We start from the raw sequence: 22,884 nt of genomic DNA on the forward strand, positions 1-22,884 counted from the left end.
CGCCCATTACACCACAGTAACCCCAACTCTCGGCAGGCAGGGCTGAGCTCAGTGCAGGGTCTGGGCCATGCTCCACTGCTTACACCACCTCTTGCTGCCTCCCACAGCAGGAGCTGGCAGCAGGAACTCTTCCACACCCTGTCAGTTAAAGCGGGATGTGCTCCAGGTGAGGGTGTACGCTGCCCCGGGGGGGATAGTGGGGACAGGAAAGCCTGCTGTCATTACCATGGGGGCTGGAGGTTGAGCTAAGGTGTTCAACTTAATTTTGGAGTGTCTAGAAGGCCTTCGTGGAAGAGGCAGCACTCTGGCGTCTCCTGCCACTGAGGGTCCTTCAGGGGAAGAAGAGGGGGTGGGGGTGGTTCTTCCCTCCAGCTCAGGCTGTGCCTGTAGCCCCCTAAACTCCACAATTCAGCTGCCACACTAGGCTGTGGGGACTCAAAGAACCAGGTACTACCCAGCACCTGCCTGTCTCAGGTCTCCAGAACCAACATGTGGAGTCAGTAACCAGGGCAGCTGCAGGGAGAGTTTTGATCTTCCCCATCTTTAAGATGCAGCACTGGGCTGGCATTGGGAAAGGCTCCACCCCAGCAGGGATCCTCTGCCCATTGTGGGCCTACCTGAGTAATTCTCTTCCCCCACCAGCCAGAAGGACTGAGTTCTAGTTAGACAGGTTTTGTCCCTTCCTCTCCTAACTCTGCTGTTCAGGGACAACTCCTTCAGAGAGCTTGTTGAAGAATTTCCTGTCACACCTGGTTTTGATGGAAAACAGAGCATTCACTGCAGATTTTCTCAGAAAAGATTCACAGATTTGGAAATGGGTCCTTGTTCCCTTGTATTGGGGGGGGGGGTAGGTGCGTGCTCCCTACCCAGACTACATCTCCCATGATACACTGCCTACTCTCTCCAGGAACAGAGACCTTGGTGGGTCAGGGGAGATATAATCCAGCCAGGCCAGGGCCCTGTAAAGGAGAACAGGAACATGATGCACCACAATGACATTTCCACTGCTGCAGCTTTTACCCAAAAATTTTCAATATTTGAAATTTCTGCCATAAACATCACAATTTCCTGTGAGGAAAACAGCCCCGTTTGTGATCATCTGGTCAGTCACTCCAGGACATCGGCAACTTGGCTTGGGCCCAGGGCTCACAATTCTTCGAAGGCAGGTCTGTAATTAAGGCCTGAGCAGTGTTGTTTGGGTCACTGAGGCTCCAATATATAAAAGGCCTCCAGAGTGGCAGGGCTTCACATGTAGATTTGGGGGCCTCAACAACCATCAGTGGCCCTTTAGTTCAGCGCTGCAGGGCTTCAGCCAGCACAAAGGGCTGAGTTTATTTCCCCTTTTAACAAGGACAAACTTTCAAAAAAAATTTTATTTACAAGATTTTGTATAAAAGGTTCTCTGCCATATAATATATTCTGAAAATACACCAGGTACAAACTGATTGTCAGCAAAGGAGCAGATCCCCAGCCCCCGCGTACAAAGCTCAATTAACACATACAAAACCCACACCCTGAGGAAGAGAAAAGCATTGGCCTGTGGGAGCCGAGATAACAAGTGACATTTAGGCAGGGGCAGCACTAGTGGCATAAGACAGCTGCAGACTGCTGAGTGCAGAAGGGGCTTAGACACCCATTATCAATTCTTCCTCCCACCCTGGCTCCAGCTGAGATCAGTGGAAACTGTCTGTGAGTTGAAGTCTGGCCAGGGCTGCATCCCAGCAGAGTGAAACCCGGCTCCCAGACCTCCAGGACACCCACATCCCACCTTTGCTGAAGGGGTATTTGTCTGTCCTTGCTGGCCTGGACCATGCCTTGTTAGCTGAAGGCTCCACTCGTCTCTCCTCTCCCCTTCCTAGACACAGGCCCTTGAGTGAGAAAACAGCTGTCAGTTGTAGTTCAGCACTCGAGACCCCTGGCCTGCACCGCATTCTGCTTCCAGGCCGACCCGGCCTCACTGGGGCCCAGCAGCAGGAAAAACAGGAATTGCTACCACCACCTCAGTGGCAATATTCTCTGGGGCAAGGGTCAGATTCTGTTTCTCTGCTGAAGAGATTCCAGCTCAGATGCTGTAGATACCACAGCAGCCAGAAAAGGGTTCTCACAGCTGAAGAAGGTGGAAGTACAGATTTTCCGGGGTGGGGGAGACACAGATATGCCTTATACGCCAAGGGATGGGCTCTCTGCACAGAAAGGGCTCCTCATGAACAGCAGCGTCCCCCATAAAAGGGGGGAACCAGCACTTGGGGTTCCTCAGTCTCATGACCAATGCAGATGGGGCACCAGGCATCTGTCCGAGCCATTCAAGACTGGGAGCTGTGATGCTAGGGGCTGCTGCAGAGTGAGAATGGGGAAAGCTTCTCACTCAGCCAGACAGAGAAAGGGACTTCATCACAGGGATTCTGCTGGGATGGCCCCTAGCGTACAGCATCCTCTCCTACCCGCCCCACACCTGGGCAACCCCACTCCTTTCATGGGCCAGGTGGGGCACATGAGGCAACAGGCACTGCCCCTGCACCCAGGACCTGAGCTCGCATCCTGTAAGATGAGCTACTACAAATCCACAGTCCAGCCCTGCTCACTTCTAACCAGCCATAAAACAGTGGGGAGAGAAACCTCTCGTAGCAGCACTGCCTGTGGGCCTACCTTTTCTGTAGATAGGGGACCAAAAACCCCCTGCCCAAGTCCCATGTGGGTATGTAGCCCACCCAGGGCAGACCATATCCAGTGTCAGATCCAGTGTCAGTCCTGCCATTCACAGTGACATTTTAAACAGACAATCAAACAGGCCCCAGCTCCCAACAGCTCAGCATGGAAAGGAACCAGTGAGAGAAGTTTTCTGCATCAGGCGCTGCTTTAGCAGATGCACAGAGGACCTTGCTGGTTCCCATTCTGATGCTTAAGGGCTGGCGCAAGGAAGGCCAGATCTCCAGCCACGATGGGGTCTTGGAAGCAAAAAACAAACAGGCTAAAACATTTTCAATTAAAAATGGTAAAGTGCCTCTATGCAGCTGGCAGCGTGATGGGTACCGCGGTACAGCTCTACCGGAGAAGTCTCTTCCATTCTAACCCCCATAATTATCTTCTGGGCTGAAATGTCGGGATGGAGCTTAAACCAAACCTTTACGTTTGGGTAAAATCCATTCAGATAGTCCGGAGAGAGAGAGAGAGAGAGAGAGAGAAGGTGTCTACACACATTCTTCCAGGGCTGGCTTTGCTCTGGAGTCACACAAATCCAGTTTGGATTTAAAGCTTTACCCTTAGTGACTAGGCCCCATGCTTGAGAGAAGTGGCTGCACCCTGGCTGTGCTTCCCCCTCTGCTGTAAGCCCACATCGAGCGCTGCTCTCCAAGAAAAGCTGGGACGCGACATCCCTGGTCAGAGGTGAATGTTCATGAAGCAGAAATCAACTGTTCTGCCCACCACCTTCACTGTTCCCCTTTGTAGCCCTCACCCCATTGACAAGTCCTATTGCTACAATGCACTACAATTTGCTCAGATTCCTCTGCATGGGAGAGATTTTTCATTCTCGGAAATGATTCTGGATCAACAGCTGCAGACAAGGAGCAGGATGGACACACACATTCGGGCCAGTCTCCTGCTGAGTCAGCAAATGGAGGCATTCAGGTTGGGAGCTCACGCAGCGCCCTGCCAAGGGGAAGGGCCAAACTGGCCATTCTAGGCTTCCAGCCCAGACGATTCAGGGGACTGGAGAACAGCCAGTGGAACTACAAACTTACTGAGATCAACGAACCACCCTGGGGCCCACATGCCTAATCAACACACGTGAAGCGCAACAAGTAGAAGTAAGAGAACCTGCAGAACTGGCTACAGAACCTTGGACAAGTACCGGTTCTGCCCTGGACAGCAGCACTGTTGCCCAGCATTGGGAAGAGCTACAGAAATGGCCTGTAAATACCACGGACAACTGCAGTTTTCATTTAAAAAACATTCCCGAGAGAGGGGCTCTCCCTTCAACCCCACATCCACAGTCTTCCTGTTTCCCCACAGAGGAGGAGTCAGGCTCTGTGTGACTGAAGGAGCCGCCCCATCCAGACCGGCCACCTAGAAACCTCCAAAAAAAGTCCCTTGGGTTCTCCCCACAGGCCTTTCCCTGGAGAGGTAGGCAGTGACACGCCCAGAGTCACCCAGCCTTGCTCCGGGGGGAGTGGAGCTCCAGAACCTGTTCAGGATAACAGGTGGGGTTGTGAAGCTGTGCTAGGTCCTGTCAGCTTAGTCAGCGGGATAAAATCTTGCAGAAACCTCTGCATTAAAAAATATAGAATTGAGGCAGATGTTGGCTGAGCCCCATCGGCTGGCATCCTTGTTCCAGCAGGATTCACCCTGGCAGGACCAGATAGCAGAACTCGGCAGCATAGGCCCTTCACTCTAAGTTCTCTCCCAAGTGTGGCTTCTCCGCTCATTTCCAAGGTCTCCCGGTGGCTGATGGTAATAGGGGTGGAAGAGCCTCTCTGTGGCACAGATCTTCATGGCTGTGTGTGTGTGGAGCAGCAACTGGGGGAAGCGAGAAGTAAAGTACTGAACAAACTCATCAGGGACAGCCCCAAGAGTTTCCTGGACGTCTGCGGGCAGCTCGTGGTAGTGATGCTTCTGCATGGGAAACAGTGAGATTAAACACACTTACATGGGGTCACTGCACAGGGCACACGAGACCTCATGCTGCAGGTGGGTGACAGTACCTTGTTCCTCATGGCCCGCAGAAGGTCACGTACTGAATTGCCCTTGTATGTTCGGAACTTCCTCAAGTCTGGAAACAGCAAGAGACCCAAATAAGCAGCAGCAATGTTGGATCTCTGTAGTGATTTGCTAACAGGGCCTCGGGCTGGAAACATTTCCTAATGGGGGATGCGCTGCGCTGGGGGACAGTCTCCCAAGGGAGACTTGCTTGGCGCATGTAAGACTGGGCAGAACAAAGCTCAGGAGAAGAGACCATATAGAAGAATCCTGCCCTGTTGAGGGGAAGAGCTAGCTGGATTCATCATCCCCCTCCAGCTTCCGGGTCCATGGGTTTCAGCGTTGGCCGCTGGATTTCCAGCTGCCAGGAAGTGATTGCTATCATTACATGAGAGCGTGACACAAGCACTGGAAAACTCCACGCAACCACTCCACATGGCTCAGCATGAACCAGTTCCCCGGTTTAGTGCCAAGCATGGGCCTGGCACCTGAGCCGTTACCTGTCTGCAGCGGGACAGAGATGTGAGCTCTCCAATTTAATCTCACGACCGACTGCCCCCCGGACTCCAAGGCAGTGAGAATGGGTCCCTCGAGAGGCTCCTTCTCAATACGGTCGCTGACATCCTAAACACCAGAGAGAGGGGGAAACTGCACTTTGTACTCGATCCCCCCAGGCGGCCGTGTTTCAAAGGCTTATGGACACTAAGGAGACGTATTTCTAGTTCTGCTCAACACTGGGTGACGGTGGAACCTAGCAGCATGGTCCACCTACAGGAGAGACTGTAACCGACTAAGGCCTGTGGGCTAGGACCCTGAGGATCCTGGGAAAGGCCTCCCACGGTTGACTGCAATGAGATCTGGAAGACACCTGATCGCTGGCAGAACCCAGCCTCCTTCACGGTGGGATGAGGTATTTGAAACGTTTTTTCCTAGCGGAGAGATGGCTCCACTCCAGGGCACTTCCATCTAGCTGGGTCACTGCCCCCAAACGTGAGAGGAAGCTTTTCACTCTCCTGGCATGAAAGTCGATGGCTCCCCTGTGCTCTGCAGCAAGCTGGACCTACATTCTACGGCAGGGACCCTGAATTCGATAGCAGTGTCTTTTAAACGAAAGGTGGGTGTTTTACTGACATCAACACATACATGCAAGATCCACTCAGTGCAGCAGACTGTCATTTTTGCATTACATTCAACCTATTTGATGCCGTTGGTTGCTTGTTTTAAATGAAAACACAGAATCTGCAGCATGGAGCAGATCCCACAGTCAAAGAATCCCAGAACACAGGGAGCCCTGTTCACAAAAAGGCAGATTCCTTGCAGGAGGTGGATTTTATAACCAACCTAAGCTAAATATCAACCACTGCACACCATGCCAGCAGGGGCCATCTGAGAATCCCGGGCTTCAGGAAAAGCTCCAAACAGCTTGTTTTTGGATGTCACAGAATAGAGCTCTGGGGACAGAGACACTGGGATCCACCCAGCTCAGCCAGAGGGTTCGCACCTGGAAGAACTGCAGCTGCTTCTCACGACTCCAGAAGAAGGGATGCATGAGGACCTGTTGGGCCGATGGGCGCTCCTGGGGCTTGCTGCTGATCATCATTGAAATCAGTTCCCTTGCAATAACCTGGTCTTGGGTGTGAGAGTGAAAGCAGAGAGCAGGTTACTAACACCCGTGGGGTTTAAGGGAGCCCTTCATACCTTCAGTCCAGGGCTTTCATGACAAGTCACAGCTCAAACCATTTCACTAACTCTCTGCCCTGCATACTTCCTGTAGTTTCCCAATGTGGGAACGTGCACGTGGAGGATTGTATCCCAGATCATTGCAACAGCGAGGTCATGAAATGAAACAAAACATATCCTGCTCCTTCTAAACACCAGACTCACCAATACCGCCCCAGGGGCACGGACTGGAGCAAAGGAACATTTCAGACGAGTAGCTGGAAATACTAGTGAGGTCTAATAGGCTGCAGTCATCTGACACGGAGGACCCCCACCGCTCGAGACATTTACAACTTGACTAGCTGCCGCCGTGGAGATTACACAGTTGGGGATAACCTAGTCCTGGCCATTAGGGAATGGACTAGATCTGACCTACCAGGCCTCTCCCTTGTTCTAGGTTCTAGAGCTGCTGCTGGGGATGTGCAACGCAATTTCCATCTTCTGGGCACCTAAAATGCTGGTCCTGTGGCTACAACACGGGACAGAAAAACCAGGCTCAGTCTTGGCTTCCTGGGTGACCTTGGGTAGATCATTTAATCTCTCTATGCGTCAGGTTCCTTAACTGGAAGACGGGGTGGGTAACGCTGGCCTGCCTCCCTTCCTCCCAGGGGCTAGTGAGTCTAGAACAAAGCAGCCTCTGCAAAGTGAGCTGAGATCCTCGGATGGAAGGTGCTGCAGAGAGGTCTGGCAGTAGCAGCACTCAGATTCTACAGGGCCGTGAGTGCTATAAAGATCCAGACACTCTCGGAGGAGGGTCCTTACCGTGAGTGTCCGCCAGCAGGCACGGCAGCTGGTAAGTGCCCAGCAATATATTGGCCTGTCGCCGTAAGCTGTCCCCGAAAGGGTGCTCCCCACCTGACACCACATAGTAAAACACACAGCCAGCTGAGAAGATGTCCACCGCACACGTCTGCAAAACACAACCAGGGCCGTGCGAGCACTCAGCAGGGGTGGCCCGGGGCCCTTTGCCCCGCCCCCCCATCTCTAGTTCTGAACGCCAATGCTTGATTGGCTACAGATTTAGCAAGGCAAGTCCCTAGTCTGAGCTCCAGGAACCACCACCTCGAACTCCCCCTCCTGATAAACACAAGTGCATAGCTGCCTGCTGGGACCAGATGCATCTCTGCAGAAGGGAGCTCTAGAACTGCTGGATGGATGCACGTAGTTCTCTCTGGAGCAAGGACTGTCTCTTTCCATGTATCTGTGCAGCCCACAGCACAATGGGAACCTGATCCTGACTGGAGCCTTTGGCTGACACCGCAGCAGAAATATTGAGAGATGATTTTCAAAGGCACAAACAGGAGCTGGGCACCTCGCTGCCATTTGTGACGTTAGTGGGGATTTTCAAACTAACGACAGGGGCAGGGTTTTATGAAACATGCTTCCAGCCCCCAGAGTCACCTCTGAAATGAGAGAGACACCCACACAGACCAGTAGCACGGGGGCCAACGTAAGCATTTCCAAATCACTAGAGCCAAACTATCGGATTCTCTAGCAGTGACTGATACACCAGCTCCGAGAGTAGCTGCCTCCATCCCTCCAGGATGCCCAGCACAGTCGCTGCCTTCCAGCAAACCAGAGAATTTGAGCCTTAGAAGCGGGCAGAGTAAATAATTCTCTGCAGGTGCAGGGAAGGAAGCTGCAAGGATGGAAAATGTGCGCTGCAAGCAAGGCTGAGGGGACATGGTAACAGCACACTCACCGGGTTCTCTTCTGGTTCCTCTCGCAGCACCTCAGGCGCGATCCAGCCCTCAGTGCCTGGGATTCCAGAGCGGAGGCTGAAGCTGTGCCGTCCCCCCTGCAGCTTCTTGCACAGGCCAAAGTCTGAGATGACAGCCCGGATCTGACCGTGGCTGTTTGGAACAGAGATCAGGATGTTGCACGGTTTCAGGTCACGATGAACTGAAAGAAACGTCGCCCAGAGTGAGCTGGAGTGACCTGCAGAAGAGGCTGTGCGGCCGCAGGGCTGGGACTAGCCTGTCACCATGGAGTAACCTGCATGCTACCCCTGCCGCCCCACAGCAGGGCTCAGTGAGCAGCAGTCCTGCCTCTGAACCTGAGAGCTGTGGGTTCAAGTTCTGCACCAGGATTTTGCGCTGGAGAATTTCCCTTCCACAGACAATTCACTAGAACTGAACCTATTGCTCTAAGGCAACAAGCATCCCGACCAAAGCTGGGGGCAAAGAGCTCCCTTACCTATGTTCAGGGAGTGCAAGTGTGCCAGGCCTGATGTGGTCTGATGTAGCAGGGACACTGGATCCAGGCTCCGACGATCAAAGCTGGGGCTTTCTACATACTAACAACAGATGAGAGAAAAACCAAAGGGGAAGCTCACCTAGTCTGCATTTACCGGAGTCAGAGATTTATAAGGACTTTTCCTTCTACAACAATAAACCACATCTTTTCCCATCTTAAATCCTGGGAAGTAGAAGAAAAGGATCAAGCTAGAGTCTGAGATCTGCATTCCCCGGGCAGAACCTCTTTGTTCATACAAGACAGGAGCAGCACCACACCACACTTCACTGGAGGCCTTACAGAAGGCAACAAGGGAGTAGGAACGTGCCAGATTAGCTGCCCCAGGTGCATAAGAAGCATGAGGATGCACTAGCTGCACTGCCACCTAGTGCAGAGGGGATCGAATAGGCAAGTGAATGAAGATCGGTGCCTAGCCCGTATCAAGGTGTATTTCTGGTGTGTCTTGCAACTCCCCAGTGGGCGACGTAAGTGCTATCCTATTGTCAGTTCTCTCTCCCATTCTGCAGGTGGGGAAACAGGCGTAAAGAGGTGGAACAACCTGCCCTAACCCACGCAGGGAGTCAGTGACGGAGACGGGAGTAGAGCCCAGGAATTCCTGGGTCCCATGCCCACACTCAGACCTTTAGAACATGGCAATATGGCAGACTGGGCCATTACTATCAGATGACAAACAAGCGATGGAACAGTTCCACAAGGACCCCTCGACCTGGATTGCGCTGCAAACGCAGGGCAGGAGCGACACGGAGTGAACAGCCCCCTCGCAGCAGCAGCAGCAGCAGCAGCCGCCCATGGGTGTTATCTCCCTGGACGCGGCGGGAGGGCTGCAGCCGGCTGCTGGCTCACCTCCTGCAGCGTGGCAGAGCAGAGCTCAATGGCGATGTAATGGAACTGCTTGTCCCTCTCCGTACAGAAGTAGCGCACGACATTGGGGTGCTCATCTGACTCCCGAAGCAGCTGGACCTCCCGGTCGATGAGGTGAAAGCACTCGGGCAGAAGGCGCTTCACAGCCACATTCCGGCCATCGAACTGACCCCTGGGGGGGAGAGAGCGCGAGAGCCCTATCACACACGCTGCCCGCACTCCAGCCAGCCCAGACACACGACAGCTCACGGCCACAGAGACGCATGAACAGATCCATCCAGGTTCCGGTCTAGCAACCAAGAATTAGTCCCTGTAGGTTCCCCAGAGGGACACCACAAGCATGAGGGCAGCTAGGCCGAGGCTGAAACCTCTGCAGCCCCCAGGAAGGGCCGGGTTTGACTGAGCCTCGTCCCCTTGGCCTTTAGAGCAAGTGCGGACCTGAGGAAAGGTGCTGCGGCAAGAGCCTGCGGGATTCTGCTAGGCGTCAGGCCAACCAAGCGACAGACAACCACTGAGCAGACACCGCACGGGCAGGGTGGCACAGTGTAGTGCAGGCATCCTCCAGTGTGCAAAACGCTGACCCAGGGGGGAGTTCAGTCCTTGGCTGGGATTGCCAGCAGGGGGGCCTGTTAGTGCCGGGTGTGGACATATGGGTGGGGCAGGACCGGCAGCTGCCAACTTTGTACGAAGGCCCCAGAATTCCAGTCCAACAGGAACCACGTGCCTCGATTTGATACAGGTGGCTGAGAGAGGAAAGCTCGATATCCATTACCAGAAGCCCCAGAGCCAGCCAAACCCACCCTGTAATGTCCTTTCTAGTAACTACCATGCCAAGCCCTCAGGGCTCCCAGTGCCAGGGAGGAAACAGTCAGAGCAACAATCGCTGCCCCTCCAAACCAGACGTGGCATTAGCAAAGAGCAGGGCGTCCTGTGGGCTGCGGGGGAGGGGGAGACGGACCACTCACCTGAAGACAAAGGTTCCCCTGGCTCCATGGCCCAGCACTTCCGTGGGGTTAAAGGAAACCTTCCCAACTACAGTCACATCCGGCTCTGGATCTGCAGGGAGTACAGGTAGGATTAACATCACTAGCTATCCCCTCACCCACTGCCCATCTCTACTTTCCTTCCTAATCCCTGTTCTCATCCAGCACCAGCTTCCGTGGTCTCCTCACTGACATGAGAGCCTTCCCCTCTGCATCTCTGAGCCTCCTGATCCGGGGAGGGGGGGGGAGGAGGGCACCATCTCTCCTGCATCTCCCGCTCTGGAACGCCTTGAGGAAGATGTCCTGAACTGAGTTCTACAGCTTTGTGCTGCCTCTGAGCCGTGGCCTTTTCCTTCTAACACATCCCCCTCTGCGCTCTGGGGAAGAGAACATGGGCAACCTGCCTCCCACAAGCTGGGCAACGTCCCTACTGGACTATGGGACAGAAATGCACTTCCCCACTCCCCACCAGCACTGACCATCAGCAGCTCCAGACATAGCCAGATCCTGGTTAATCATCCCGTTGGGCAGGTCCTTCTGGGAGGAGGATGGGCCCGAGCTCTGTGACAGCTGCGAAGATGTTTGCTGGCTCCCATCCACCGACTCCTTGGAGCTTGGGGGGAGAATCTCCCCAGAGACCCGGCCTGGGGAAAGCAGTCTCTTCTGGGGCACAAAGAGCATGGATTTCTCAGTTTCTTGCCCAAGTGGGTGATGCAGATGAAGCTATTGAGACAGCGTTGCCTTCCTGAGGGCAGCGATGAGACAGTCCCTCTCCCCGTTAGAGAGAAGGAAGCAGGCAAACACCCGCTTGGGATCACACAGTCCAGCAGCGGTGGGCTCTGTGGCCAACACACTCATTGCAGTGATGGGAAAACTGAGCTTTCCTCTGCCAGGCCCTTGCACCAGCCGAGCTGTGGGGGCAGGGAACAGTCAGGACTGGGGCAGTGCTGCAGGTCACGACTCGGGACGCTGGCAGAGCTGGGACATGAGGTCCGTTACTTTGGAATCTCTCTGTTAGGTTCTTAACATGACCCTAGAGAGGCCTGGAGGATGAGGAGCCACACGCAGGGTTAATCAATGGCTGCCCATGCCTCTGGGACAGTCTGGGGAGAGCCTGGCGACCGTAACATCATGGCACCCTGTACAACCAAGCCAACTAGCACATTGCGTGTACCCAGGAACAGGGCAAGCAGGGACCGGAGGGAACTTCTAGCCCCGCCCCAGCAGTGGGATTTCTGCAGCAATCAGTTCCTGTTGCTGCCAGCAAGGGACCCCACAGGAAGAAACAGGCACTCACCCTGAGACCGAAGCCCAGGAGCAGAATCCCCCCGCCCAACAGCACTGCGGTGACCACAAAGTCCCAGCTGCCTGACTCTGGGTAGATTTCCGTCTGCTCTGCCCGGGGAGAGTCCGAATGGTACCGCCCATCGCTGCCCCTGCTGGCCTGGTCCTCCATGCCGTTCGGGGTCAGAAACTGCAACACAAAGCCAGGGTAACAGCTTACACCAACGGGTACCCCCAAGCAGCCTGTACTACCCCCCCCCCCTCCCCCTCCCCCCGGCTGGGATGCACATGGGGGACCCCTCCAATTCCTTGCTCCCCTCAGTAGCCCCCATGCTCTGGGACACACCACCACCCTCCTGCTTGCTTTGCACGAGACATTCCTGCCTGCCCCTCTGGGTGCCCCCCATGTGCCACAGTCCCCACGTGCTGGGCCCAGCCCCCCAGGCAGTCACGCCACGCCACTCACGTCATCGAACAGAGTCCTGGAAGGGGAGCTTGTGGGGATTATGGCTTCTGTCGTCTTCCTCAGAGCCTGTGGAAAGGCTCGTAGCATCGTGGTATGGACCACAGGAGGCAGCTCATGGTGCCCTGCGGGAGAAGGGAAGAGAGCTCTCGACTGTCCAGCCACAGGTCAGCATCTCACCGCTCCACCCTGAGTCAGCCGGGGCACTGCCAGGACAGGAAACAGCTGGACCTCGCATGGAGGGAATCAGAGCGACACCCTGCTGGCTCAGTCCCTGGATGTGGGCAAGGAATGCCCAGAGGCCCTGGCCTCAGACCATGGAGGATGAGTGGCCCACACCAGACCTCCTTTAATGGCAGCTTGAGCAGTGACTCCTCGGCCCAAGGGCCTGGTCCCACTCAGCTGGAGGAGCCACTTGCAGCGACCCTGCTGCTGTTTTACAATTTCCAAACATGCCGGCGTACGACTGTTCTGTGCACACATGCACCTACCGTTTGCAACGGCTATTCCCCAGGCAGGATGGCTGTGCACGCAAATCGGGGGCAGCGATACATTTACTTGCATGTACATTTGCGAGCCTCCCTTTGCTAAGCCTCTGCCCCCCAGGCCCACACAGGAAGCCCTTCCTGGCAGCGAGTCAAGGATTCAGTGAAACCATCTCCCAGGACAGAGGATCTCAGCCCTGAGTCACTGCAGTGTCTCGCGGGTGCAGCTCACAGCCCAGGCTCTGTTTAAAGCACCATGCAAAGCAGGTCACTCTGCCCCAGTAAAGAACATCCCAAGCCTGGCTCACCGTGGCCGTCTCCAAGAGGGAATGCCCTGTCCTGCCCTGGAGTCCTCACCTATGAGGAGCCACTCGTTGTGCAGGGAGCTCATGCTGCCCTGCGGGTACTTGACATCTGTGCTTGGTGTGATCTCGCACTCGCCGGACTCTCTCACTGTCACATCGTCAGTGGTGGGGCCATCGATCCTGGCCAGCGTGATCCCCTGGGGCTGGAGGAGTCAGACAGGTCAGTAAGTGCCAGGCAGGGCAGACGTGGCACTCGCACCAACTCGCCTTGCCAGCCAAAGGCACGCAGGTGGCAGGCGAAGAGACGGGAGACTCACCACAAGCGCCACGCTCTCGTGGACCAAAGAGGTGAGGGCGTAGAAGCTGGCTGCATGCTTCCCCACGTACAGCGTCGGCCTGTGGGGCAGAGACGGCATCAGTCCAAGTCTGTGCCATCGCGTGGAACAAACCGAGCAACAAGAATGCAGTGAGATCTCCCAATCCAACAGGCTGGGGGCACCCCCAGCCACACCCCCGGGTCTGGGACACTGCCAGCTCCTTCCAAGGCGGAGAGGGGCAGGAAAAGCATTTGATGGATCTTAGCATGTTCCCAGGGAGCCAGTGTTCTCTCAGCCAAGAGATCATCAGCTCCATCTCCAGAGCACTCCCAAGCATGCTGCTTCCCTCCTGCCCCGCCCTGCAAGGCCCTGAAACACCTACAGCAGCTGGGTCTTGGTGCTAGAGAAGTCCTTCATGGACTGGTAGTTCCACTTGATGAGGCGGATGTCCTGCGAGTGGAAGGTCAGGTAGCGCAACGTCTCCATGGCCACGTTGAGGTGGGGGATCCGGCGCAGGCTGTCTTGGTGCCACATGTACAGCCCCACCACAGGGGAGCCGTAGTTGTGCATCCACAGCACGTCGCCGCTCTCCTTGTCCACGGTCACCACCAGGCCGTCACCGCTTGAGGCAAAGTGGGCCATCTCTAGCCAGAGACACAAGGCAGCTAGAGCCGCGGCATTTCCTGCAAGGTCTTATTCCCCGCCCCTTTCACAGGCACTTTAGTCTCCCCAGTTACAGACAGGTTGGGGACGCTGCCCACTGATGCAAGCACCATTTGCTGGGTCACTGCAGGGAGCAAACCGCCCCAGTCCTCACCCCATGTAGCTCCTCAATCCAAACCAAAGGATCACACTGCCCCAGGGGGTGTCTTCTGAGACCCCCGCGTGTGCCCTTTGTTCTGCCGCTCAGAAGGGTCAGTGACTCTCCGCCCGCCCAGGAGGGTGCACACAGCCGGAGCACTGACCCGCTGGCAGTGCTTGAGACAGACACGCGCCACCTGCCTTGTCACAGCATCTGCTCTGCCAGTCAGGCAAGCTCTAGTCCTGAATGCTGCCCACACACCCACCGCCCCCCGCCACGCTGCTTGGGGGGCAAAGGGGGAAGGGCTCCCCGACGCAGCACCCATTTCAGATCAGTCCTTCCGGCAATGGAGAGCTTCCCAAGCAGGCACAGCATCGCTTCAAGGCGCTACGTGCGAGCAGTGCGGGACAGGAGCGAGTAACCAAGGAGGCAAGGGGAGCAAATCCCCCCTTGGAAAGCTGGGACCGCCTCCCTTGGCATTGAGAACAGGGCCTGCCTCCACACACCCACTGCGACACGCAGGGACTCACTGTAATCATACGCCTCGTCGTAGAGCAGGGCTGAGTAGTCGTGGTAGGTGGCATTCCAACGCAGCTCCCGTGACTTCGTGTCGTACATGGTGATGACGTATTCTAGGTATCAGAGACAACAGCTAGGACCCGTGTCAGAACTCAGGGGGCTACTCAAACCAGCACGAGGGACCTTCCCAAGGGAAGGGCCAGGGGAAAGGAAGGAGATGCTGATCATCCTTCTAGCTGCTTTGGAAGGGAATCCCCCCAACAACACTGCTGGGCAACACTGCGCTATTAATATTACAGAGGCAGGAGCTCAGGAGAGTGCCTCCCCCAGGCAAGAGGTCAAGGTGCAGAGAAGGGCTGTAGGGATTGTCCCTTTTCACCAGGTAACCGAAGGGCTCCACTCCCCATTTGTAATGGGAAAGCAGGGCCTTTCACTCCAGCACAGCAGCGGAGCAGAACTGGGAACCTCCTCCACCAGTAAGGATGACTGGGAGCCTGACCAGACACCAGGAACAGACCCTGAGCTGTAGGGCTCTGCATCTGCAACCAACACAAAAGGGGCTTGGCTCACGGGTTCGGCCGATGTAGAGGAGGGGGGTCGAGGGGCACAGGCCGTCCCAGGCCTCTGTCGACAGTGTCGTCTGCTTCTCCCCCGACTTGGGGTCCACGACAAACCACGTGTCCTGCTTCTTCCCTGAAAAGCCAGAAATGGCTCTCTCACTCCATCGCCCACGTCCCTGGCACTCCTCCCACTCAAGCCACCACTTCTCCAAGCTCCTTAGGCCCTCTCCCATACTATTTTCCCTTCTTCCCCTGAGGCCAATCTCCAGTCACTCCCACCCACCATCACCCCAGCTCCCTCCAGCAAGCTCCCCCTTCCCAGTGGGGCTGGCATATTCATACTCGGATACAGATCTTGCCTAACTCTGGCTTGGCTCCAACAAGGAGCTGGCTATGTCTCCTGCACATGGATCTGCACCCCACTGATTTAACCCCCTGCAGCACCAGGCTGTCCCAGAGTCCTCTACACCCCACACCGTGGCCGCAGGAGGGAGTCTGGAGCAGGACTGGGACGGGCGGCCTCATGCGCAGAGAAAACCCTTGCTCTCTCCTACAGGAGAGAGGTTGCTCCTACCCGTGTAGAGGACGCCATCCGAACTGCGACATGGTGAGGACTGGACCAGCTCCGGGATGGTGAATGGGAGCTTCTGTAACAGACAAGACAGGGCAGCAGACTGTGAGGGGCAAGGAGCCAGGGGAGTCACCCAGCCTGGGGTTGAACCTCCTCCACATCCCATCCTCTCCAAGATCCTGTGGCCCTGGGTCAGTGCAGAGAGACAAGCCAGCCACAGGAGTGATCCTGGAGTGGGGACAACCCACCAAAGCATTTGGTGGGGGAGGCACACATGGCTTCCCACCCCCCCAGGTCATTCTAAAGGCACCAGGGATTAGCACGAAGAGCATGAGGCCCTCACGCCCTCCAGCAGAGCTGCCCTCTCCTGCCCGATTTGCAGCAGGGCTGGAAGCAGAGGACAGCACTCTCCAGCCACCCCTCCTTCCCAGGCACTGACCATCAGGCCTTCTTTGTTTTTGCCTCCCAGGATGTACAAGCTGCCATCATTGGGGTCCGGGAGAAACGCCGGCCTGAAAGGAAGGAGACAAAGGAGAATGAAGCGTCAGCCATGTCCTGCTTCAGGGTACAAGCCAGCCACCCACAGGGGTTAGGGCAAGGATCCCCCTCTGCAGGTTATTCCAGGACTGTTAGTTCCAGGAAGGGGGAGGTTACGCCTCCCGGTGAATCTCCTGGCATAGGATACCAAACCACGTGAACTCCTGGTCTGGTCCAATATGGCAATTCCTACAGAGCGGATCCATATCTACCCCAGTCTGCTTTAACTGCTATTCTGATGTCCTGGCACATCCCAGCTGGAGTCACTCCATTTGCCCCCATGAATTCCCCCTACAGTTTCAAATGGATGCAGAAATTTTCCTCATTTTCCATCCTAAATTTGTGTGGGGGTGTTACTGATGCCCTCTCGAGAAACAAGCAGCCCAGCACTAGAGAGCCAGCGGGTGCTCCACTAACCTCCTCCCATGGAGGAGAGCTCTGGCTTTGGTGGCAAGTTTCTGGAGACCCTGCAGAGAATCTGCCCTGCAAATGCCTCACAGAGGCTTTGCCTGCCTCAGGTGTCTCAGTAAGTTTACTGCTGTTGCTACCACTGATAGAAGCACACGTTTAGACAGGGCTCAGGGGCTGCCAGCATGTTGTTTCGAGCTGTTGTGAGCAAGGTTAGATGACATGGCCGCCAGATCGCGTCTACGACAGAGCTCCCAGTGGCAGCAGGGCTAGGAAAGGGTGGGAGATTTTACGAAAAAGCTGTGGCTTTGGACCTCGCCGAGCCTCCATTTCCTCATTCTGCACCTCCCAGGGGAGCAGTGAAGGTTTCTTAGTCAGTGACTGCAAAGGTCTGGGCCTACGAGAAATGCTACGCTTTATTGCAAAGGACACCCAGAGGAGGGGAGATGACACTTACTCTGCCACATAAACAGGCACCTGAAGAATGGGATCTGAAAGAGAAACAGACACATCAGATGTCTCTGCTAACGTCCCTGCCAGAGAGAGCCACGTGGCAGCATGCACAGCAGGATTTGCAGTCACATGGCTACAGCTCAGATCATTTACCTATTTGCATTTCAGACCCAGCTGGCCAGTGGTAAACGTACTCCCCTTAAAACAGCAAGGCCCCTGGGACTGGGACGTGCACGAGGGTTGGGTCATTCTCCAGCGTCCCCTGCTCAGAGCAGCACTGGCAGGGGTGACCTGGAGGGAGCATCTCTAGCCCTTCTCAGCCCGGAGGAGACTCTGGGACAGGACACCAACGGGCAGTGGCAATCCCTGGGCACCTGACCCCAAATAAACAGCCTTCAGAGTCACTGCTCACCGTCCTTCAGGGTCCACTCAATGTCGCCTGTCTTCTTACTCACAGCGTGAAGGTTCCCATCCAGGGTGGACACAAAGAGCAGCGTTTCTGGGATAGTCACTGCGCTGCCAGTGAGCCACTGAGGGCAGAAACATCGCAAAGATAATGCAGTGCCTGCCTGCTACAAGATCCATTTCACGGGCCGGCCAACCGCATCCCCCCGGTACACCTGCTAACCACTCCGCCCTGTCATTAAGAAAGAGCCCAGAGTTCACCTCTGGCCCCACTGGGTCAAGAAATGGGGGGAGGAGGGTTCCCCCCCAAGTGACACCACCTAGCACTGTAATCCCAAGTCTCATAAGTGAAGCAGAGGCAGGATGGGGGGCTCCTTGGGTGGGAGACACGGAAAGGAAACCCAAATGCAGGAATTGATGCTATTAGAGGTGTTCTCCCTACTGGGTCCGTGCTGCCTGGTGACAGGATCGTCTGCCCCTTTACAAGCCAGAGGTCTGGGGCCAGCCGAGCCTGATCGGAGACAGAGCCCTTTCCAGAACAGGTGGCTGTGCCTGGTAGAGGGGCTCATCAGACCCAGTTAGAAGGGCTCAGCTGATTCCTAACAGGGCTGAAAGAGCTCATTTGACAAAGGAGCTGCAGGAAGCAGGCTGGCTCCTGTGGCAGTCCCTGCAGCAGGGGGAGAGATGCAGCCTGCTTTGGCCAGAGGAATAGCTTTGTGTTACTTTGAGTGTCACGTTTGATGAATAAACCATGCCCTGAAAGCAGGGTCTGAACAGACTCTGGGTGTAGCATTTCTCCTCCCTATGCCAGCAGCCCGACCTGCCCCCAAGAGCCCGTCCCAGTGTGACGAGGTGTTGTGCTGCTGGAGGTATGGACTATTTAATAGGGACTGGTAATGGCCGCAGCAGAAGCAAATCTCCTATTTTCCAGTCCCCTGCTCTGGGAGACAGCCAGACTCCCCTCCCATTCCAGAGCTGGGAGCTGAATCTAGGAGTCCAGACTCCATCCACTATTTATTTACATTTGTTGAAAATACCTATCTGTAGAGCTTGGTGCTTTTACATACTTAACAGTTATACAAGACAAGAATCAAACACAAAATACCCTCTTCCCATATTTCTTAACCTGTATTTATCACAAATCTTGTGGTTTCCCCAAGAATTGGGATGTTCACCCTGATTTTTTGGCCAAATTCCAGTTTGGATAGTTACATTCCACTTCCCAAAATTCCCTCTGCAGTTTCATTTGGATATGGGATTCTTCTTGATTTCCTGTCCTCAACTGTGGTTTAGCATTGTTGTGCTATGTCAACAGCTGTCATGATCCACCCCAGAGGAGACTGCATTTCAGTAGTGGGTGAAGTGGTTCCTGCAGACTGCCTGCTGAATTTGCAAAATGCTTTCTATTTACTCATACTATAAATAATACTCACACACACACACACACACACACACACACACACACACACACACACACACACACACACACACACACACACACACACACACACACACACACACACACACACACACACACACACACACACACACACACCATAGGTTGGACTCTAATAGTCCCCTATATTCTGCCCTTCCGATTAGTACATAATTTAACATGGGGCCAAGGTGCAATCTCCACCCCAGCAGGCTCCTCCTCCTGCTGCTGCTGCGGGATGAACTATAGCATGGAGTGGCTGTTTCCTACATCAGATTTCCTGGGTGTCTTGCTAAAGGGTGACACAAACTGACCCAACAGAAGCTAACCGGCTGGGCTACTTTTCCTGCCAGAAATGTCAGCGCTGATGGCTCAGGACTTTTTAATGCCCTGGATGTTAGTGAACCTGATGTTGAGATGGTGACTTCAAATCCCCCACAGAAACAATGCTACATGTGTGTGCATTACTGCACTGCCAGTGCCAGATCACACACTGCACCTTCCCCACACAAGCCGCCCACACCCTTTGGCAAACAGGAAACGCTGAGCAAACAGCACTACTGGGCAGGGAGAGAAGGCAGTCTGGGCAGAGGAGGGAACCACCTGCTGCTCAGGAATCAGAGCTTCCTGTCGATTCAGAGCACCAGACTACACAGCTTCCCATACAGGAGTGAGTTAATAAGCCATTCTGCCATCCTCACTGTCTCCTCTGACTGCGGCAGGAATAGCAGCTGTGCTCAGCACCACACTGCAGGAAGAGGGGTGACAGTGGCCCGGGATCTGGAGGTGACCCTTGTTTGTCTCTTGGCATTGCCAGGAGATTACACTAGTGGTGATAGAGTAGATAGACCTAGTGGGTCACCAGCCCAGATTGCTCACTGGGCAACGTATCTGCCTTGGATACTATCACGTGGTGGCCCACGCTCACCTCTCAGTCTCTAGAGTCCACTATATACAAGTAGATGCCAGAGTGCAGCCCAGACATGGCAGAGAAAACCCAAACGGAAAAGGAACTCCAACCCTGGGCAGGTGGAAGAGAACAAGAGCTGGGACCAGCCAACCACCTCCAGTAGCCTCTCTGGGGACGGCTGTGCAGGCAACCAGTGTGGGCCCCAAGCCAGCAAGGGAGGCGGTGGCAGTGAAGTCACACATTCTTCCCTGCAGCCATTGTTTGCTGAAACTCACCCAGTTGTAACTACACAAATAAAAGGCAGCACAACTTGTCATTCAGTTAACCCACTGGTTCTCTCCCTCCTGTCCCCACTGGTCCCTCTCATCCAACCCACCTAGCAGAAGTACTCCCCTGCCAGCCACCTCTCTCTCTCCCACTTCTCTCATTCCTCCTCGTTTAACTTTAAGTACAGTTAGTGCTGGCTCGACAGCCCTCGCTTTATCAACAGGACAGGTGCAGGGCAGGCTCTCCCTCACTGCACCTCAACAATAGGCCTCCGTCCCTCATTACGCTGTAAGTGCCAGAGGGCGCAGTCAGTCTCCATGGCCCATTCAGCCCTTGGTCTGTGCTGAGGCTGCAGATGAGGGTACAAACAGGGCTCGTAGAGATGGTGGGTGTTGTGATGTAGCTATCTGTCCAGTGGAAACAAGGCTGAGTCTCACCAGTCACTTCACAAAGGCCCATGAGCAGCCACCAGTCACTATAAGGTTTCTGCACCTTTCCTCCCTCCCTAGGCACTTGGGAGTTTCTGACATCCCCCTCCAAAGTCCTTCCCTTCTCTTCTGTGAAGGATGCCCAAACTGCAGGGCTGTCCAACCCTGGCACACAGCCCTAAGCTCCTGCACAAGCCACAGAGACAGATTCCCCAGCCGCCCGCAGAATCATCCAATTAACCTGTCAATTTGAATAGCTGCTAAGCCCTCTAACTGCATTCTTAAATGGGTGCTGTTTCTCTCTTTACATTCAACAACTCTCAGGCTGCCATGCATGAACAACTTGAACACGAACAACAGGAGTTGTTCTGTCCAATCTTATACCAGGCGGCGAAAAGCTAGACTGCCCACCAGTTACTAAACCAGATTTTATTGGAGCAGGAGTAAAAGGGCTGAAGATTTCTACCAAAGCCCTGGAGATTGATTTGTAACAGACTAACTTACAACCATTGCTGCAGCTGAACTACAGCTTCTCAGGGAACAGGATGAGGGATGGCTACAGCAGGACAGGTCTCTCCAGACACTAAGGGTATGTCTACACTGCAATAAAACATTTGCCGTTTGTCAGCTGAGTCCAGTTCACAGGGCCCGCCCTCCCACCTCACAGGGTCCCAGAGCTCAGGCTCCGATGCATACACAGCAATTGTATAGCCCCAGTAGTCCAAGTCAGCCCATGTGGGGCCAGCCACAGGCGTTTCATCGCAGTGTAGACATGCCATAGTTCTGGTAGGGTATCGGCTCAACGGCTACCACAGGCTGTTTTTCCTTTTCTTGGCAAGCAGCCCATCAAATCATCTATTCAAAATGCCACCACCGCAGCACACAGCCCTGGGGTCAGTGAGTGTGGCCATGTTACCAGGGGTGGTAACAAGCTCTCTTCAGCCTGCCCCTGGCAGGAAAGGGCCATGAACAAAGAGTGCTTGTCAAAACTAACCGGGGACAACTTGTGTCCTGGCCAATGTGTCCCCAGTTAGTTCTGCCCCAGAGGCTGGAGGAGCTGCCCCTGAGTGCAGAGGACCTGGCACACTGAAGGGCACAGCTCCTGCCCACCCAGGATTGGATTCACGTGCCTGCTTGGTAACAGGCCTGTTCTCACGCTACAGCTACAAACGGGATAAAGTTAGCACCGGGCCTGAATCATCCGCCCCTGCCCCCCGAACCAAACACGCCTCACGCTGCAGCCTGCCCTGCCTCAACACCACAGGCTCCCTCCTTCCCCAGCAGACAGCACCCGGGCCGGGGCGCTTCGCCACCCGCCACCCGCCACCATCCTGCGATTCGGGGTGGAATATCCCGGCCGGTCTGTGCGGGACCAGCATCGCTCCCTTCCCGCCCTCCTGGGGCTGACGCACTAGACAACAAACCACTTTGTTCCTGGTACCGGGACGCAAGAACATTGACCAGTGTAAGCTGGGTACCGATGTGTGCCCGCTGTGGAGACCCCGGCAGCTCTACCCTCCCTCCGCGCCCGGCCTAACGAGCGGCTCAGCCCCTTGGGGCCCAGGGGTCTCCTCAGGGAGCCAACGGTTACAGAGACCGTCCTCCTGCAGCTCCTCCCGCCTGACCCCAGCGCCCCCCACACAGCCCCCCCTTTGCTGGGGTGACCCCAGAGCCCCCCACCCGGACCCTTCACAGAGCCCCCCCCCTCCTGCTGGGGTGGCCCCAGAGCCCCCCACAGAGCTGCCCCCCCGCTGGGGTGACCCCAGAGCCCCCCACCCGGACCCTTCACAGAGCCCTCCCTCTACTGGGGTGACCCCAGAGCCCAGACCCTTCACAGAGCCCTCCCTCTACTGGGGTGACCCCAGAGCCCCTCACTCAGACCAGGCCCCCCTCTGCTGGGGAGACCCCAGAGTCCCCCCCTCCTGCTGGGGTGACCCCAGAACCCAACACCCAGACCGGGCCCCCCTCGCTGAGGTGACCCCAGAGTCCCCCCTCCTGCTGGGGTGACCCCAGCGCCCCCCACCCGGCCCGGGCCCCCCTCCCTTCCCCTCCGCTGGGGCGGCCTTTACCTGCGCCAGCTGAGCCAGGGCCCAGAGGCCCCGCAGGAGCCGCCCGGCTCTCCCGCCCTCCATCGCGGTGGCCGAGCTCGGCGGGGCTCAGGGGCCGCCATGTTGCTGGCCGGCCCCGCGCCCCGAGGCCGCTAGCGCCGCCGACAGCCCCG

General features: G+C 55.7%; 1 protein-coding gene across 1 annotated transcript; it reads right to left on the reverse strand.

Annotated features, from left to right (window-relative positions):
- Window positions 1–1,355: 1,355 nt before the first annotated feature.
- ERN2 (endoplasmic reticulum to nucleus signaling 2) lies at window positions 1,356–22,884 on the reverse strand. Its single transcript, XM_067534279.1, has 22 exons — window positions 22,733–22,884; window positions 17,631–17,748; window positions 17,223–17,256; window positions 16,260–16,332; window positions 15,824–15,896; window positions 15,260–15,382; window positions 14,701–14,802; window positions 13,751–14,012; window positions 13,369–13,447; window positions 13,104–13,254; window positions 12,265–12,386; window positions 11,812–11,988; window positions 10,994–11,177; window positions 10,497–10,587; window positions 9,514–9,703; window positions 8,611–8,710; window positions 8,117–8,316; window positions 7,177–7,324; window positions 6,197–6,324; window positions 5,196–5,319; window positions 4,701–4,768; window positions 1,356–4,611 (listed from the first exon to the last, which is right to left on the reverse strand). The coding sequence occupies exons 1-22, from the start codon at window positions 22,793–22,795 to the stop codon at window positions 4,390–4,392; spliced, it is 2,832 nt and encodes a 943-aa protein (XP_067390380.1). The 5' UTR covers window positions 22,796–22,884; the 3' UTR covers window positions 1,356–4,389.

The sequence above is a fragment of the Emydura macquarii genome, unplaced genomic scaffold (assembly GCF_026122565.2).
Source record: "Emydura macquarii macquarii isolate MOO-44397 ecotype Brisbane River unplaced genomic scaffold, CSIRO-AGI_Emac_v2 contig_3390, whole genome shotgun sequence".
Lineage (NCBI taxonomy): Eukaryota > Metazoa > Chordata > Testudines > Chelidae > Emydura > Emydura macquarii.

Bases quoted from the DNA above. Each gene is read 5' to 3' on its own strand.
- ERN2 (XM_067534279.1), bottom strand. From the start codon at position 22,795: ATGGAGGGCGGGAGAGCCGGGCGGCTCCTGCGGGGCCTCTGGGCCCTG. The intron at 17,749-22,732 runs GTAAAGGCCGCC...TTCTGCCCTCAG, and splicing joins CCCTGGCTCAGCTGGCGCAG to TGGCTCACTGGCAGCGCAGT. The intron at 17,257-17,630 runs GTGAGCAGTGAC...TTTCTCTTTCAG, and splicing joins TGAGTGGACCCTGAAGGACG to ATCCCATTCTTCAGGTGCCT.